At 40.2% G+C, this 19,277-nt stretch overlaps 2 protein-coding genes, 1 long non-coding RNA gene and 1 other non-coding gene across 4 annotated transcripts in view; 3 read left to right on the plus strand and 1 right to left on the minus strand.

Moving 5' to 3' along the window:
- Positions 1-257: 257 nt before the first annotated feature.
- tex261 (testis expressed 261) lies at positions 258-4,647 on the plus strand. The gene is made up of 6 exons (XM_085153759.1): positions 258-457; positions 2,105-2,184; positions 2,297-2,450; positions 3,590-3,657; positions 3,765-3,867; positions 4,130-4,647. Exons 1-6 carry the CDS (start codon positions 388-390, stop codon positions 4,243-4,245), a joined length of 591 nt encoding a protein of 196 aa, XP_085009885.1. The 5' UTR covers positions 258-387; the 3' UTR covers positions 4,246-4,647.
- Positions 3,913-3,985, plus strand: trnak-cuu (transfer RNA lysine (anticodon CUU)). Its single transcript has one exon. It is a non-coding gene; the product is annotated as a tRNA-Lys (tRNA).
- A 336-nt stretch (positions 4,648-4,983) lies between the features above and the next one.
- Positions 4,984-10,716, minus strand: ankrd53 (ankyrin repeat domain 53). Its single transcript, XM_085153760.1, has 6 exons — positions 10,556-10,716; positions 10,176-10,284; positions 8,396-8,595; positions 8,025-8,189; positions 7,775-7,895; positions 4,984-7,517 (listed from the first exon to the last, which is right to left on the minus strand). The coding sequence occupies exons 1-6, from the start codon at positions 10,615-10,617 to the stop codon at positions 6,960-6,962; spliced, it is 1,215 nt and encodes a 404-aa protein (XP_085009886.1). The 5' UTR covers positions 10,618-10,716; the 3' UTR covers positions 4,984-6,959.
- Positions 10,717-11,995: 1,279 nt separating this feature from the next.
- LOC146522196 (uncharacterized) overlaps positions 11,996-19,277 on the plus strand; it is a 360,305-nt gene continuing 353,023 nt past the window's right edge. Inside the window, exon 1 of the long non-coding RNA XR_014873063.1 lies at positions 11,996-13,139. This is a non-coding gene — a long non-coding RNA (uncharacterized LOC146522196). The remainder of the gene's footprint in view (positions 13,140-19,277) is intronic.

The following is a 19,277-nucleotide window of genomic DNA, read 5'->3' on the forward strand; positions in this document are numbered from 1 at the left end:
CATTTCTAATTTTTTGTGTATTTTTGTTGTTGGCACAAATAGATTTACATGCTGAAATTTAACATATTGTCATAAAAATATCTTTGGACGTGTGGAGAGGGTACCCGGAGACCCCCCCCCCCCCCCAAACACACACACAGAGGCACCACCTTTTATATTTTTTTTATTATTAACTCAAAAAACATTATTCCTCTGCCGTTGCATTACTCCTCCCACCACAGGTGGGGCTGTAACTAAACAAGTCTGACCTTCCGGCCTGTCTTTACGACTCTCCTCAGCTCGTACTGAAACACCAGGGGGAGGAACTTTGACCAGCGCTAGTTAGCTACCAGCTAGCTGCTCTCTCTATTATTTACTTATTTTGTGTGCTGTTGCATATGCAGAGCAATGTGGTTTATTTATTTACTGAGCTGGCTGTCGCTGCTCATCCAGATATCCTTCGTCACGTTAGCAATAGGTAAGTGCTTGCTGAAATCCCCCTGCAGCTGTTAGCCTAGTTAGCTCATATTTGCCTGCTAATGCTAGCGGATCAAGTCAGCAGATTAAGGTGCGCCAGCGAGTGATAACTGAGCTCCGCTTTGCCAACAGCTATCGACTCAAAACTAGTAATAAAACATGCATGTAAGCCGTGTTAGTGAACGAAGCAGAGTCCTGAAAGCTACCTACTGGCGTCTGGGCTAGTTAGCTTTAAAGGACAGGAAGTTAAGAGGAAGATCATTGATTGAAAAAAAAAGAAGATAATATTAGATATTTTGTAATGACTACCTTTAAATGTAAACAGACAATCTTTATTAGGTAAATGTTCAAATTTTCTAATTTCAAAGTGGTTTTTTGGGGGCCAGTAGAATCACTTTCTCTTTGTCTTCAACTCCTAATCGATACTAACTGATCAGCCGATTCAGCAGCACAGAGTTCGGCCTCTTTTTGTAATCTGGTGTGAAGACCGACTCCAACTGCAGGATTCATGCTAATCTAACGTGAAGGCTTTAAATTACGCTCATGTATTTCTGTTTACATCAGAGAGGAGGATGTTAGCGCAGGAGAGGAGCAGCCTACATGTACGAAACTTTTAATGAAGGCTTGGCCCAAAGCCAGAGGTCCGTCCACGTAGACTTTTACCTGGCCACGTAACACCTACTGCATGGCACGCTCAGTCATGTGACCTGAGTGTAATACTGTCAGCAGATGAGAAAATAAAACAGCAAATATTCATGACGTATATTGTTTTCATTTTCAATCAGACAACTCGTGAAATGAGTTATCTCATTGTGTCCTCATTTTTTATAGATCAAGGCCAGCGTACGCCAAGCTTAACTGTTTATTAAGTGTTCATTAGTTTTAGAATTATTTGTTTTAATATTTTTGGACATGTAACAGTGTTTGTTATTAATGTTTAAGGACTATAGTTTGAATAAGTTTAATTGTGTGTGCAAGCTGCAAACACATGGCCTTCAACACACAAAGCCAAATTACTCATAACTCAGATGCTTGTTCTGATTAATAATGCATAACTCCTATTTAAAAAAAAAATCATACTTTAGCCAATAGTGATTATAGAAAGCTGTTATATTTAGTGAAAGAAGTACAGACATGTTTTATGTCTTGGCTTCTCCCTCACAGGTAGTATCCAGTTCACATGTATTGACAAGTCTGATCAATTTCCTGTCTGTTTGGCCTTCCTTCCACACGAGCTCAGTAACTGTGGGTCGTGTCAGTGTTGCTCAAATGAACCTACATTATTTGGTCCGTCTTTGTTGCTCTGCCACGGCTGTTCACAGGAGCTAGATATTGAATGTCGATAAAGCCTTTGCAACAAATCTTGAAAAATATCACATACTCAAAGTTTGCCTTCAGTAAATTTTAGCTGCTCAGGTGCTGAATCCTTTCTCCTCGTGGCTCCAAAACCTAAACTGTACCACCTGCTTTTCCTAAATTTATATGTAAATGTTTTATTTCTTTATTTTTTTAAGCAGAATGATTTACAGCAAAAGCGACAGAACAAATTTAGCAGTCTATAAAAAAAACCAAATAAAAACAAAAACAACCCTAACCCCCCCCCTAAGTCTTCTTCTTTGGTTGCTCATTACCTTTCATTTTCTCCCAGCTGCTGGCCTCTACTACCTGGCTGAACTAATAGAAGAGTACACAGTAGCCACCAGCCGAATAATAAAGTACATGATACTGGTGAGTATTTGGGTATAACGTAATGATGAGATTGTCTTTAGGTACTTGTTTTAATGATATGCTGTACATGCAGGTCAACAGTGGTTTTTACAGTTTCTGTGGATGTGTCCAGTTCTCTACAGGGGTGCTGGTTTGCCTCTATATGTTTGAAGGCTTTCCAATGTTGATGGTGGGAGTCGGCCTCTTCACAAACCTGGTTTATTTTGGACTCCTGCAGACCTTCCCCTACATACTTCTGAGCTCCCCAAACTTCATCCTCTCCTGTGGTAAGTGTAACACGCATTTGCCTTGAATTATTTGGTAAAACTAAGCAAATACAATCTGAATGGGGGGAAAAGTTAACAAATCAATAAGGATGCCATCTGCTATTAACACTGATCAGCCACAACTGCTTTAACTGTACAACAACAGTTTTATTGATCATATCATTACCAACCAATATTACACTGGAAAGCCTTGAGTTCTGGTAGTGGCCTCCACTGGCAGGATAATGTGCTTCACTGCACAGCAAACACAACAAACAGCCTGAGGTTTTGTTCACAGGGTTGCACTATAAAGCCAGATTAATGGCTTGGCGAGCTGTGTCAAGCTTAAAGAAAAGGTTTTTTGTGTCACAAAAGTGGCTCTCTTTTTCTTGGCTATATCACCATGGTAACTCGTGCCGAATACTGATTCTTGGTTGGAGCAAAATCATGTTCAATTTCAGATTTAAAAATCACCTGGAAGCGCTGCATTTTTACTGTTTCTTTAATTTAGAGCTCGTTTTAAGTGCATTAAAGGTTCTCTGTATGATTTAAATAATTAAATTGTTAAGCTGTACTTTACTACAACTGCTGAATGCAACATTAATCTATTATTTGTAAAAATTTTGCATTTTTGATTACCATTTTTATCATCATCATCATCATATGTCTCTGACTAGAGTGGGTGTCACTCACAGGGATCATTTTGTGCTGAAGAAGAGTCACGTGACCTGTGAAATGCTCCTTTATAACTGAGTGCTGAGGGCCTGAAGCAAGCTTAACAGGAGTTTTTATAGCTGCCATTTGTGATAACTGTTGTTGAGCCAGCTAAAGTAAAGAAAGCCTGGCTTTGTCAAACTTCTTGTATAGTACACCCCTCTGGCCTCCAGACTCCCCAGATCCAAATCAAATGAAACGTATGCAGCATATCCTGAAACAAGCCCAATCCACTTCCCCAACAGCCCCGTGCCAGGACAGGTCAGAGCTGTTTTGGTGAAACAGTATTTTGCAGGAGGTTTTAATATTTTGGCCTGGTTGTTGTGTGTACATCTAGAAGGATAGATTCGTTTTCCTTTAGTCCTAATATGGACTTCTTACACATTAAACTATGAGTCAAATGACAGCGTTTGTCAGTGTAATGAGTGTAAATTTTCTCGCTGCAGTGTTGGTGGTGGTGAACCATTACATGGCCTTCCAGTACTTTGCACAAGAGTATTACCCATTCTCAGAGGTAATGTAATCTCAGATTCACAATACTGTGTACAGTTTTGGATATAGATCTTTTTATATTTCTCTTTCTTGTATAATCATGTGCCATTTATGCTCAACTGGACATAGGTGCTTGCCTACTTCACCATCTGCCTGTGGGTGATCCCCTTTGCCTTCTTTGTGTCGCTGTCAGCAGGAGAAAATGTTCTCCCGTCCACCATGCAGCAAGGAGGTAAGTCTCAATGCTACCATTGCTTTTAACAGACTTTGCTCATTAGCCCGGCTAGCTCAGTCGGTAGAGCATGAGACTCTTAATCTCAGGGTCGTGGGTTCGAGCCCCACGTTGGGCGCTTTCTTTTTTGCACTTGCTCTTAGTTTCTGAAGTACATTGTAAGTTTTTAAAACCTGTTTCCTGCCTTCTATGTGTCAGTGCAGTCAGAAAACTCATGTTATAAATGACATTTCCTGTTTCCCCCTCCCCTTGTTTTTTTTAGATGATGTAGTATCTAATTACTTCACCAAGGGCAAACGGGGGAAGAGGTCTGGGATCCTCCTGGTGTTCTCTTTCCTGAAGGAGGCAGTGCTGCCCAGCCGACAGAAAATGTACTGAGGGCTTGAGAGTCTGGGGCGCTGCCTCGGGGGTCGGTGGGGACCTGCGAGTACGTGTTGAAGATCAAAGGGGAAGCAGGAAGGACAGTGGAAATCGTTTCTGGATGGGACTAAAACGACGCTGTGGCCAAATGGGGAAGAAAGGCATGTTAAGAAATAAATAACTTAAAAAAAGGACGGACCAATGAACAGATCAGAGCTTCCTGCTGGACGAGCCCGGCGAGTTTACCCAGGCCACGTCTGTCTGTCTTTGTCTTTCTGTCTGTACTGACTGCCAGCAACACCCACCAGAGACCTCTTTGTGGGGATCCTATGTGTAGCGTGATGCTTTCATGTCAAGTTGGACTCATTTTTTAAAGCTTTAGTAATAAAATATCTACATGTGGGGTTTAAAAAATAACAACCAGAGATAAATACTTGTTTTTCCTTTCTGTCGTACGTGTGTCAAAGGCCTCACACTTCATCTGATTCCATACGCAGAGTAGTGTTAAAGATAAGAAGAAATTCTTATGAAGAGGATTTCTTAGATATGAGACAGATCAGAGGTACTTTATGATTAATTCCTGTAGTCCAAACTTGGATTTTGGTTTTAAAAAATAGCATATTAGTTGCTACAGGTCGCCAAACAAACATTTTAATTAGATTACTTGAAATGAAGAAGTCAAACTGTGGAGAAGTCCTGCTCTGTTTTACAAAGTATGACATGGTATAAACAATATCCCGCCTGGCATATAATATCTCAGAAAATGAATTCAGCAAAGGCACTTGTGAAGGGTTACTTTTAACTATTGAAGTGAGCTACGAGGCACGTTTCCTGCACTGGATCTCAGTGTGCTCATCAGCATTTAGCCACAGAAACAATAAGATTTCATGTGCTTCTACTCATAAACCACCAGCACTATATATTCCTTTGTTTGTTTTGTTTTTGTTTTGGACTGTTTGTAAGAATTTAAACTGACATACCTGACATCAAAGACAAATGTAAACACTTGTAGAGATCAAACTTTTGCAGTGACTTTTTTTAAGCTCACTGCTGTTGGGGAGAAAAGCTGCTCAGTGTGGTATAAAGAGACAAACATTAAAAGGGACAAAATTCCTTTTATCAATTCCCCAGTGTGATTCACTGCAGGCTGATATGCGCGCAGCTGTGTAATTAAAAGAGTTTAGTGAAATAACTTTGGATTAAATGGTTATTTTTTTACAGGCTGAAATAAAGGGGACAGAAACACTTACTGATGTTTATTATTTACAGTTAAATCATGTTATAGCTTCCAGTCTGTTACGTTGTATTTGCACGGTGATGGATTTTCTAACTGCTGTCATGCCCCGACCTGTCAAGTGTGTGTCGGGGCAGATGGCTTTCTTATTTAGATCCCATGTGGCCTAGATCACAAAGTACACCTGGTTGATGCTAGTGTGCACTTTGACCCCCATCAAGGTGTGAAGTGCTCCATGAATTCAAAGGAAGGAGGAGAAAAAATAATGCATGCAGACACACACACACACACACACACAAGCCTTCAGCTGACAGGCCACAGCTCAGAGTTCACACTCTAATGCTGTTGACAAGCCCTCACCTGGATCTCGATTCACTTCCCTGGGGGAGATGAGTGAGAGTGCAGGGATATACCTGTGACAGGCGACCCAGTTCACGGAGGTTTTCTCACCTTTCGTTCACCCCTCTGTTCACCCCGCATTTATAAGTTCAGCTTCAGGAGCGGGTGGCATTTTTAATTTTTGTCACTTGCAGCTGAGATTGCGGTGCAGGTGGAAGAGTGGGTTGGCCACCAATCGCAGGTTCAATCCCCCCGGCCTTTCACACACAGAGTATCTCCTGATCTATGCTGTAGGTGTGAATGATGATGGTTGCTGGCATTTATTTGAAACTCTCAGGTCTAAAAAGTAGACAGGATAAAGAACATTTAACACTCCGGGATGCCTGGATATTCTCCAAGAGAAGGTTCAGCTTTGTGCCTGCTGAAGCTCTTGAAGATCAGCAACGTATCCGTTTTCCCAAATGCTTTTCAATTTCGGCGGGTTGTTTCCAACCAGGGCCCAAAGATTACTACACACTTTAAATAGTTCCAAAATAAAAAAAAAAATAGCAACAACAGCTTTATGTATTACCTTTTTATTGATTTTTTTTTTTTTTACTTAACTTGATTTAAAAACTATTAAAAGGGACCTTATATCTTTCAAGTTATGAGTACATATACAGGTAATCCCCCTGGAGCAAACGCTCATGTTTCAGAGAATTTCTTTCTGCTCATGCCTCAGTGTGATGTTAATGGGGTCAGATATTCCTAGTCTAATCATCTCACTTACATCCATCTGGTTCTGGCCACCAGCTGTCTAAATCTGCTGACGAGGGGCTGCCAATCAGAAGAATGTGTCCTTAAATGGAGAGGAGCTGAGAACGGCTTGTTTCAGACATGATGATCTGAGGTGCTGCACTAATGTTTAGTATAAGGATTATTATGATCTATGAGTCATGCAAAGCTACCCTAGTAGAGTTCAAGAATGAAAAAATATGAAGATGGAAATGAGCTTAATAGTTCCACTAAATGTTTTTTCACATATGTTGATGTCAAATGTTTCCATTTGAAAAAGCTATTTGACAAACTATAAACATAGTGACACTCAAGCTTTTAATGCATTTCTTTGGAGCCTGTTCCCCAGTTTCAGGTTAAATCTCTTCAGCCAAGACTGGGAAAGTCAGTACTGTCTAAACTCCAGCACCTCAACCAGACACATGGCCACCTCTGTCCAGGGGGAGGTGTTGTGCTCCTGAGGGCATCCTTGATGCTTGACCTCCACGATGTTCTGTGGCTCAAAGTCTTGTGGCCAGGTGATCCTGGAAGGGAAGGCTCTGGGAAACAACACCCTCTCAAGGACATCCAGAGGCAGGTTAGGAGCGGGGCGAGGCGTGCTGTCCCACCTGGTGGTGTACTGAAGTTGCCTGCTGGAGCTGTCCCTCCAAATGGTGACGCTGTCACGGAGGTCGGGTTCTGCGAGGGGTTTCTTTGGCTGGAGGCCTGTGAAGATGCTCCATGGTTTGAAGGGTGGCTTAGGAAGGGTGTTCCTGTCCTCTTTAATGCCTTCAGGCTGCTGCTCCTCAAAGTAGGCCTTTGCATGCTTTGACTCACAGTTGCTCTGATCTGCTAAGAAGCACTTGGTGTGATACTTGCTCACCTGCCCCCTGAGGGAGAAATCCTTCAGGAGGGCTACGCCTTTCTTCTTTGCCCACTCAGCCACCTTTTCATCAGTGAGTGTCTAATGATGGAGGGAGAAAGTGCAATCAGCATAAGAAAGCTGTTCATAAAAACCTTGACTCTACTATAATAAAGCCCCCATTTACACTGCAGAGGCCTTCCTGCCTCACGGGAGCCGCAGTTTTATACTTTATGAGCCAGTTTAAGACAAGGCGTTGATAATGTATGTGTATATTCTTTATATTTAAAGAGTATACACATACACATAATATTCTATTTAACTTTCCATGTCATATAAACAAACTCCTATAAACTAACCTTTCTGGTGAGATTATTCTGTTTGGCCATGCCCACAAGATCAGTGTATAAGGCCTGAACCAGCACTCTCTCCTTTCTTTCTTTCTCTTTATTCACATGCCACATACAGCTCTTCAGATACCTGCCCACACACACACACACACACACACACACACGCACACACACACACAAAACAAGAGATCTGTTTAAAGGGAGTAGCTGTTTCAACTACAGCAGTTTAAACTTTTATTTTGGTGTGAGCTCGCTCTACCTCGCTACCTTCCTGTGGCACCAGATGCAGGCTGAGTCCAGAGGTGTCTGCCCCAAGCTGTCCTTGGCCAAAACATCTGCTCCGGCCTTCACGAGGATCTCTGCACAGTCGAGAAAGCCCTCAGAGGCGGCCAGGTGCAACGGGGTCTGCCCCAAGTCTGTGGTGCTGGTTTGAAACACACCCCCCCAAAAAACCTCAGCTTTATTTATTATCATCACCATCATAATTATCATCATTGCAATAATTATCTCTTTTAAAAAGCTTTTCTTTGGTAATTTGAATGTTGTGTACGCAGCAGCTGAGCGTGAACAATTTCATATTTCTAAAATAACCCAAAATAGAAAATACAGCTGCCTGCGCAGCCTTCTTACGCGTTAACGTCGGCGTCGTGCTCCAGCAGGTATCTGAGACAGACGCAGGTTCTGGGGAAGCTCTGGTAGGACAGGACCATGTGGAGGGGCCGGCGACCTTGGGAATCACTGCTGTTGATCCACTGTTGCCTGGACTTCACCAGGAGCTGAACATCACCCAACTCGCCATAAAGGCAGGCCACGTGGAGCGGCGGCAGACTCTGGAAGATAACGCTTCTACTCTTAGCACGGCCCTTTAATTTTTGTTTTTATTTTTTAAACTTTTCTTCTAAAATGACCGCCATGCCTTCAAGGTCTTTTTTATTTATTTATTTATTTTTTACAGAGGACGATTTAATGTCACTGCAGGAAAACGAAAAGGTGTAATTAAGAATATTAATAACAGATATTTCAGTTTAGATATTTCAAGTTCAGGGTCCTTGGCCTGGAGAAAATTAAAAATGACTTGATTTTCTTTGCCTGTTTCATCATAGGCAGTGATGTATTTGGAAAGTAATGTTTGTACATTTTCTCAAAAAAAATTTAAATCCCAAGAATATCATTAGCGTTGTTAAGATAGTTTTGGAATAAGTGTATAAGTGGGTAAAAATTTGATACCTTTTTGTGCAAATGTTTAAGAAAAGACAACATGTTACAGTTTTGCTAATGATATCTTGGTCACAGCTCATTTTTATATACACAAAGCAATGTTTTTCAAAGTTCCTCCAATTGTTGTGACAAATTGAAAATCTTCTTTCAGTCCCTTAAAAAGACAAACTTCTGACTTTTCAATATCAGCAGTTCTAATACTTTGGTCCTAGGAGTCAACAACTAGCTAGCAGACACAAGCTAGCAAGAACTTCTGAGCTGTTCCAGCTGGCTGAATGGGTAGCTGATGAGCATGGACACATAATCTGATCCAAACCAGATAAATGGTTGTTAGGATTATGAGGAGGTTCTTGGAAGATTTTCTCCCCTGTAAGGGGATCCTTTTCCCCAAAAGTCTGAGAACCACTGCTCTAAATCACTTACAATAGCTAGTGATTCACCTTAAGTGTTAATTCTATTTATAATTTAGTTTTCTTTACAAATATATGAATTTCTTTTAGAAATCTGTAATCCCCCGCCCCCCCCCCCCATTTCTCTCAGCTGTTCTAAATTACCTTTCAGTGTGTTTATTGGCTCGATAGTTTTTTTTAAAATTCCTTTTAACTCTTCTGTGTAAGGTGATCACGAGTGTTTTGAAATCAACACTTCTCACTCCCTAAGCGTAATATTTTAGGCTAGGTGACAAATCGTCAAGATTTTATGCTTTCGGGTACCCAACACGTTCCTAAATGATGACATCAGAAAAAGTAGAACACATGAATCGCTTTGGAAAACACTAGTTTGCGTCCTTTAACTGCTGGTTAATGTTAGGAATAAGGTTATGGTTAGGGATACGGTTAGGCTTAGGGCTGGAACGTCTATTACCGCGGGACCGTCATTCCACTGGAATTCAGCCATAACCCGACGCGGACCATAAGAACGCGGAAGGTCACCTTTCGCTTTCCACAGGAACGCCGCGGGACGTGACAAAACGTCGGTATGCTACGCCCCGGGAGTGAGAATGGGCTGTTTGAAATATGCCTAAATAATAAAATCTGTTATCATTACTATTAATAATAATGCCTATATTTTACCTATTTTTCCACAGGATGTTGTAATGTAGAGGCTACTACTGCTTTACATTTTCTTATGCATAAAAGTGGTCTTAAGATTTTTGAAAGTCCTAATGTTGATCAGCTGTTAATAACTTTACCTGTTGATGCAGGGAGAGCTGGTTCTCATTCAGATCACACTTCTCCGGGTTTCCAGGAGCCACAGCTGGGAACATCTGCCTGCTCAGCGCATCATAATGGGACTGTTTAATGCAAGATTAATCCACGCAGAAAAAATGCTGTGAGAAGTAAGCCGTGAAACCTCAAAACATCCGAGAGATTTAAGCTAAATATTTCCTTACATATCCCCCCTTTTTAAAGTTGCTATTAGCTTGCTCTTACAAGATATAGTTTTCTATTAAAACGCTCATTACAACGTTTAAAGCGGCTGTTTTGACCAACCCACGGCGTAAATTTACACTTTAAGTGCATATGCACTGAAAAACAGTACCCAGGCTTTCAGTATTAACAAAGTTTTTACCCTTTTTTACATCTTCCACGTCTCCGTTTTCCGGGCTTGTTGACAGGTTCCATGGTTGCCATGGAAATGTAACCGGGAAACTAACCCTGCTTTACGACATCCGGCACAAGAAGGAGAAAAAGCGTTGAATTGTTATATCCGGTTACAATATGTGTTAAATTATTATTTTTAAAACTGTAGTCATGCTTAGACAGTGTTTTTCAACCGATTTAAAGATCTGATGTCACGCGCTGTTCGACACGTGATTTGTATTCAGACCAATGAGTGTATAAAAGTTTTCTACAGTCATTGGTCATTCAAACTTTTTAACCCCTAAAACAGGGGCGACAAACATATGTCCCCAGGATCGGCTTTGGAACAAGTGAGCGCATAAATTCTGGACTTTTAACTATATTTTCCCACTGAAAAAGACCTCTCCCATTCCCATTAAGTAACACTTAAACAATAGAAAATACAGAAAATGTCTGTTTTTTTTTTTTCATTATCAACAATAGAAATGTCTTGTATACAATGAGGCTACAGTAAAAAAACAACAACAAAGAATTTAAGAGAAGAAAAGTAGTACATTTTCTATGAATTCAAGTATTTTTGTTTTATAATTACAGGACAGTCTGGGCAATGAGATACCTGAACTTTTTAAGTTCACCTGAAAACCTGAAAGTTTAGACTTTTATGTCCTACAGTTTAAGCCCAAACAGTCGCACTGACTTATTTCTTCATTTGCCGGAGCAGGTTTTTTTTGTATGATGTAGAAGAGCTGGCACCAGGGGCGATTTTAGCCCAGTTTTGGAGGTGCTTCTGCACCCCCAAAATGAATCAAAGCACCCCCAAAGATGTCTTACTTTTTTTGAAAATATTTGCTGTTTGTGGGACACACACTAAAAGTATAAAAAGCATACAGTACTTAATTGAGATGGAACATTTTAACAACAAAAGTATAGATAACCCCTCCCCCCTCCCAAAATGGTTTGTTCCAGCTCGGCTCTCTTCTACTTGCTCTAGTGCCGTTGCTGCCAGAGCAATGGTGGCTGAGACGCAGCAGAGCGGAGGTGGAAGTGCCTGGCTTATAACAGGACATATTAGCTGCATTTAACTTTCAGTTACTCTTTATATAGTTAGGTAGGAGTCAGACCATGTTTCTTTTTAACTGAAAAACATTACACCACATAACCTGCTGTGTTGAAAATAGGGCTGCCACGATTAGTCGACTAGTCACGATTACGTCGACTATCAAAATCATCGACGACTGATTTAATAGTCGACACGTCATTTGAAGCTTTGTAAGATCACAAAAGACGCAGGAACAAGTAGTAGAATTTAAGAGTGTAATAACGGACTGAAACAGAAGATGGCAGCACTGCATGTACAAGGATGCCAGCTGCCGTTAAACCCCGAAGAAGGAGCTGTGTCCCAGAATTCATAGCTTGAATTCTGGCCCAGCTCAGTTTCCAACAATGGCGGCAGCTAGTTAGTTTTAATATTACTTATTATTCTTTCTGGGTCACAAAATAAACGTTTAGCATATTTTCAGGCGAGAATGTAGCTGTGTAAACCTCAAATATCTGCTCAGTTTATCAAGACACCACATATTTTCAAAAGCGCTCTGACGTTTTCTGAGACGTCTGTTACCCACTAGCTTGATAGCTAGCCGGGGGCAAGGCTCACTAGAGCCGCTGAGAACACCGGACTCCCGGCAAATCGTTTTCAAACCCACTGCGGTCTTTTGCTACTCAGGTTAAACATATATAAGTCACTTAGATAACTTAAAAATGTTTTTGTTTGGCTTTTTTTTAGTATTTTATTTGTTCCTGAGTAAATTGGTTAGGCTGAGATTAAAGTTATAGTTTTTACACAGCTGAATAAACGTCAAGCAGACAACTGATTATCAGAAGTGTGAGATGCTCAAGAATATACTCCAGTGTCCCGTTATATTTTAGATAACAATGAGTTTATTAAACTTCACCGAAACAATCTGCAAATTTCATTCAAATTTAGTAAACTATCTTCTTGTCTTTATTTTTAGTTAGCACATACCTTAAACACTTAAAGCTGTAAGCTAATGATAGTTATATGAGAGCAGATGCATGCTGGTGCAATAAGCTGTAAGCTGTACATCCAATGGATGCATGATCTGATTAGTTGACTAATTGCAAAAATAATCGGTGACTAGTCGACTATCAAAATAATCGTTTGTGGCAGCCCTAGTTGAAAACGTGTTTTCCGACAATGTTTGCTCTGTAGTAAAATTAGCGATATTTGACTGCCCTGTTGATCTCATTGAAATGTATACAGCCTATTTAAAATCTAAAACTTAACATTGTCCGTAGCCTGCTGTTGTTACCACTGTCCTGTTTGAAATGTAATGAGAGAAACTGGTTATTTTGCCATATGTGCATGTGCCGATATTGAACCCAAGGTACTAACTAGCTAACTGACTGGATGCCCATTAACCTTATAACTCCTGTTGTGTGTGTGTGTGTGTGTTTGTGTGTGTGTGTGTGTGTGTGTGTACAGATTGTTAGTCAAAGAGGGAGAGAGGAAAGAGGGGAACGTGAGGACAAAGTACAAGATCAGGAAGTACCAGGTAAGAAAACAGACAGGGAGTACTAACAGGCAAAACAAGAACTGTTAAACTGGCAAAGAGAAAGAAAGACAAACAACTAATACAAACAACTCATACAATCTGGAAGCTGTGTTCTCCCTATATTAAAGCTGCTATACAGAATCTGCAAAACAAACTGGGTTGTCAGCCCTGACACTGCATTACCATATTGAGGTTCAGTCAGAGGAAGTCACGGTTGCCAAAGACTTTATAAAGCTCAAGAGTGAGGCTGGTGCCATTCCAGATATGTTAACATTGTACAATCTTCTGGATAATCAGATCTTCCCCAAACTGAAAACTGTTATTCAGGTTGCCCTAACAAACCCAGTTAGCAGCTGTAGCTGTGAAAGGTCTTTTAGTGTCTTGAGTCAGCTCCATACCTGGCTGAGAAGGACCATGGGTCAAAGCAGACTCCAGCACCTGGCTGTGATGTCAGTTGAGAAAGAGATGCGTGAGAGACTTGACCACCAAAATGTGACAGACAGATTTACCAACCTCAAGGTGAGGCGACATAGGTTAAAAGAAAATAAAAAATCTGCAGAGCCATAGTAGTATCTGCAGTAAAGATATTTTCATACATTGTATACATTGTACCAAAGGCCAAGTGTCTCCATTTTCTAATAATATTTTGTATATTTCAAGGACTCTTCTATTTTTGGAGTGTATTTTTTATGTATCTGTATTGTATTATACATACACTTTAGAAGTGAATCTCTGTCCAAAAAATGCACACAGTTTACTTTTTACTCACTATGAGCATCATTTATCATTTTTCCCCAGTAATTAAGGTTAGGATATGTATTTTTTCTTAAATTCCAATCCATTCTTCTTTGGCAGAATTTTAATAACCTTGATCAGATTTTATGGTTTTGTTACAGACTTTTCAAAAAAGTGTTTTGCTATTCTTTCAAAAATGTGGGGATTAAATTGTGTTAAAATGTACAAAACAGTGATGTCATGTTTTGTGACGAGGACCCAGGCACAGAGAGACTTGATGAATTTAAGAAACTTATGATTTAATAAAGAAATTTGCAGACTTGCACAGAGAGGGTAAAATTATGATGACTGATAATGGAGATGAAGACAACAGACGATGAGGACAGGGAGGAACAGGGGTTTAAATGCACCAAGGAGGCAGTCAGAGAGAACTCGGGACAACTGGAGGCATTTAGGGATGCAGGGACTGACAGAGACGGGGAAGAAGTCTCATTGTGATGAGTAAAGTTTACCTTGCCTGGATGGGCAGCTCTCTGGGTGCTCAGCACCCCCAAAGCTCTGATCCTAGAATCGCCCCTGGCTGACACATACTGTTTAACTTGCTACTCTTTTTCATATCCTGAGATATCTCAGGATATCATATTTGTAATTTAACTTCTTTGCACTGACAGAAGGAGGAGATTCACTGGTCTGGCCCACAATGTAAAACGAGTTTGATACCCTTGCTTTAGACATTAGATACATTCAAGCAAATATTTTTTTCCTCCATATAATTCAATAGAGGTGGCAAACATTAAGCACTACTATCCTAACATTATAAATAAATTCCATTCTCATTTTTATCACAATAAGAGCATGTGAATTAAACACACAAAACCATTTTCAAACTTATTAACATCAATTTTCTATTAGCTGGGCAACAGCTTGTTAAGATGCACATCAGAGAGTGATAGTAAATCATTTTGTGATAGCAATACTGGCCAGTGTTTTCATTCCCTGCCTATGTTCCACACATTGTGCAGGCCTGGTCGCTCTCCTTCTCATATCTACACGATATACTTGGTCTTTTATCTTTTCAATAAAACTGAAATTAAAAGTCATTTCTATCACATTTGATAGCACAAGTTATGTCTGAGTGTAATAGCTTGTGACAGATAAAGGTAGATCAGTGGTTGCATGCATGGCAGAGGCGCACTTCTACCCTCTCACGCAGAGTCCACAGCTCTCTCCTCATATATCCCTGGTGTGCTCATATTGATAGTTCATTACGAGTCCCTGCTGGCTCTTGGCCTTAGCAAAGTAGATCAATCTTGCTCGTGCTGCGCAGGCCACATGTGAGGCCGATATAAATTAAACAGTTACTTTATGGTCTCCATATCGCTGTGGCAGCAGGCCTCTCTGATCACAGCTACTGACCAAAGTGAATGTGACGGAGTGCAACTCAGTAGACAGATACAGTATGTGCAGAGGAGGGAGAGTGGACACACTGGACAAAGAATGTTGAAGATGGAGCTGCCAGGCAAGAAGAAAGGAAGTGAGGGCAGATATGCTGAAGGGTTGGTGTGACACAGACAGGGTGAGATGGAGGGAGATAATCAACTGCGGAGATCCCTAAAGTGAGCAGCTGGAATAAAAAGAAGATACAGATGTCACTAAGAACTCTGTGCCGTGTCAGAAATACTGAAGTGAGTTAACAATTTCTGGAGCAAATTAGGAACACAAGCGTATAAATACAAGAAAAAGACCAAAACCAGTGGTGCATTAATTTTCTTCTTTCAGGGTCTCCATTATACCCTGTCCCTGACATCCTCCTCTGACACACCAACCCTTTGCACGTTCCCTTTCACTGCATCCATGAATCTTTTCTGTGGTCTTTCTCTCTTCCTCCTGCATGGCGGCTCAATTTTCAACATCCTTTGTCCACTATATACAATATAAAACAATACAATACAAATTAATTTATATAGCACGTTTAAAACCAGGGGTACACAAAGTGCTTCAAAAAGCAATAGACAATAAATGATTACACTGAGCAATGAAAAATTAAAAACACAGTAAAATGAAGGATAACAAAAACAAATTAGTGAGTAGAGATAAGGAGAATACATAATAATCTAGGGAAAGATGCAGCAATTAAGAAACGGAGAGAATTAACACTATATCCACTGTCCCTCCTCTACACATGTCCAAAAAGAAGTCGTTTTTAGACAGCGGGGAGGCCAACAAGAAAGGAAAAAAGTACATCAGGTTTTGACTTATGATCAATACATTTGAGGACTTTTATTGTTTAGTTTGGTTCTTTTCATTAGACTTCTTAACAGTAAGATAGAAAAAAATAGTGGATTAACATAACCTGGAAACAGAAAACTTATAAAACAGCTCACAGAACATCAAGAAAGACCTCTGGCACTGAACAGAAGAAAGAAACATTAACGAATCTATGAGGGAATCAGCTTTACCAAAACACAGATCCTGGCAAGTCCTTTGTCAGCTGTAGTGAGACAAAAGGACTCATGACTCATCCTCTGTATTAGACATTTTAAATTCATTTCATTTCTTTTTGTAAATACTTTCCCCATTGTAAGAGAACAAAAAGTGGAAACACACAAGCACAGGTGTACTGATAAAAACCAGGCTTTGATTTTACTTCTAAATATTGCTTTAGTTCAAAATGCAAAGCAAAGAAAACAAGATAACAAACTGTGAGAAAGACAATTACCTGTGTAAACAATGGAAGCAAAGAAAACAGGGACAACTAAAAAAAAAAACTCAATACAAGTAATACAAATGAAAAGGACTGCTGCACCAGGCAGGTCAGTGAAAAGTCAAAGCCCACAGACAAAAAAGTATCTTAATCACTCTTCTTAACCTTTCAATTCAAGCACATAGCCATTCAGTCTGCCTTTACAAGCATTTGTGAATGAACGAATCGGTGTAAAGGGCTTACTGGGTAACAGGATGCCACGGTTACAACAAGTCAGTCTGTGAAATTTCTTGCCTCATAGATATTCAATAATCAACTCTAAGTGGTGTTATGGTAAAGTGGAAGTGTTTATGAACCACAACAACTCATCCAAAAAGGGTAAAGCTACAGAGTGGGGCCACTGAGTGCTGAGCTGCAGTCACAGATCATAAGAATTATCATCAGCATGAAAACTGTGCACCGGGAGCTTCATGGCATGAGCTTCAACAGCTGAGCAGTTCCTGTAGGTGTAATCTGTAGGTCCAGAAGATTTGTCCTTACAGTGTATAAATATATGAAAAAACAATATAAATCATGTTGTTTTTATGTTGTTATTTATGGTACAGTGCAGTGTTCATTATGCTGAAACAAATTAACCTAAAATAACTAACACAACAAACTAAAGGTGCACTGCAGCAAAAATTAGCTTGGTGTGAAATCTTAAACTCTAAGGTTGTGCGAAGAGTGTGGATGAATATTACCAAATTATACTATCGTTATATAATAACAGTTTTTATTATTATATAATTGTTATGTAAATATAATTATTTAAGTCACACAAATACACTTCTTTCAGAGCTTTTCACCTCACATAACGATAAAAACATCATGAAAAATCATGAGTACGCAACTTTACTAGCTTAAACGCATTTTTATTGACCCTTTTTCACATTCGTGACTCCTCCTTTCACTCTGTGGCGTTCTCTGTTAAAGCGATCAAGGTCCGGTGAAGAGTCAAGGACGAGCCACCACCCGCTTGTTCCCCCCCCCCCCCCCCCCCCCCCCGAGGTGTTTTTTGCCTTTGTCACAACATGGCCTTGAAGCTTTCAGCTACTTTGGTGACGTAGGTTTGCGTGTACAGAAACAGTGGGTATATGTGAACCTTGTGTGCGTGCGTGTTAATGTATGAACAGTTTTTGTGTGTGCACGCCAGCATGTGCCGATTAACAGTAAGAGAGCAGCACAGCCCCCCTGTGGCTTCAGCGGCTTCCTCTGACCTCGGTCACATGCCGTGGAGGTTGAGTGGAAACTTTAGTGTAGAGCTCTTTCATGTTTGACTTTCAGCACAAGTCCCTGGACAGTGACCCCCAGCATGACCATTTCCTTTTGACAGCTGAGTGTGTGTTTGTTATGTGCTGTCAAATTCTCTCTGTGCCCAGTAAAATAGCTATGTTTCTCTCTTTAACGTTGTAAGGTCTTGACCTTACTGTGTTGTGTTTGCCCTCAAATGACTAAACAAATTTAAGCTGAACTGAATGAAATGCTCCACCCCACAAAAAAATCATAAGAGCTTTCTGACATATGATGGTCTGGAGATCAAGTTACAGATTAGTTTCTTACTCTAAGTTCAGGTCAGTTAAATATACTCTCTGATCTTCGTAAATGCTCACCGAATTTTAAATAGTGCAACGAAACCTGTGAATGCATGCGTACAGCTCATCCATTTGGTGCAGTGGAGATTAGCACTGAGCTGATCAGAGCCATGTAAACCTGCTTAGGGTGAGGATGAAAATTAGATCATATCCCAACAGCCTCGCAGCTGGCTCTCCCATTGGTTTGTTACATCATCTATTCACAACCCATCTGTTTTTCTTGGTTTCACAATACAAGCTCCTTTTTGGCTAGTGGCACTGGCTATTGGAAATGGAAGAAAAACACTCACTTAACTTTTTTCTTTTTATATATTTTAAAAAAATAAATACATTTTTAAAATGGTAGATAGTGCAAGCTGGCTGAAAGTATTGGCAGACTGTTAATGTGATTACAGCTAAGTGAGATGCACATGCAAAAATCTGTGGGTGTGAAAAATGTTGATTTAGTTCTAAAATGATGAGCGCTACAGTGTTATTTATAAATTTAGTTTTTAAAGGTACTGTGTCTAAAATGTCACCACTAGATGTCAGCATATTGCACATTGCAGTCCACTAAGTTCTGTTATCTTTCCCCTCCCAATTTAAGTGCATTCTAGCTACGATGGCTGATGTAATGAATGTAGCTGTCAGTCCACTGTTTACCTTAGCTGTCAATATGTGGGGTGGTATGTCCGGAGGAGGCTGTAAAACATTGTGAAAGGAGTCGAATTCAAGTCATGGAGTGACACTTACTTATGTCCAATGACAGTGGTACTAAAGTGTTCAGGATGATGGAACTTTTCCGTTGGTAAGCACTGCTGTTAGCCTCTGTTATCTGCTGTTAGCCTGAGTTAGCTGCTGTTACTAGGCATTAGTGAAACTTTCTTTAAAGTGGATCCAAGTTTGTTGGACTTAGGTGAAACAAACTTGGATCTGAATCCAACTTGGATCCAAGTCATATCAGAGTTTATTCACAAGCTTAGTGAGTAAATGTGGAGAGTAAAGTGAGGATGTAATCTAACTGTTTATCAGAGGGAAAGTGTGATTTTTAGGACACTCAAGCTAAACAATAGCTGGCATAATATCAGG

This window comes from Neolamprologus multifasciatus, chromosome 3 (genome assembly GCF_963576455.1).
Source record: "Neolamprologus multifasciatus chromosome 3, fNeoMul1.2, whole genome shotgun sequence".
NCBI lineage: Eukaryota > Metazoa > Chordata > Actinopteri > Cichliformes > Cichlidae > Neolamprologus > Neolamprologus multifasciatus.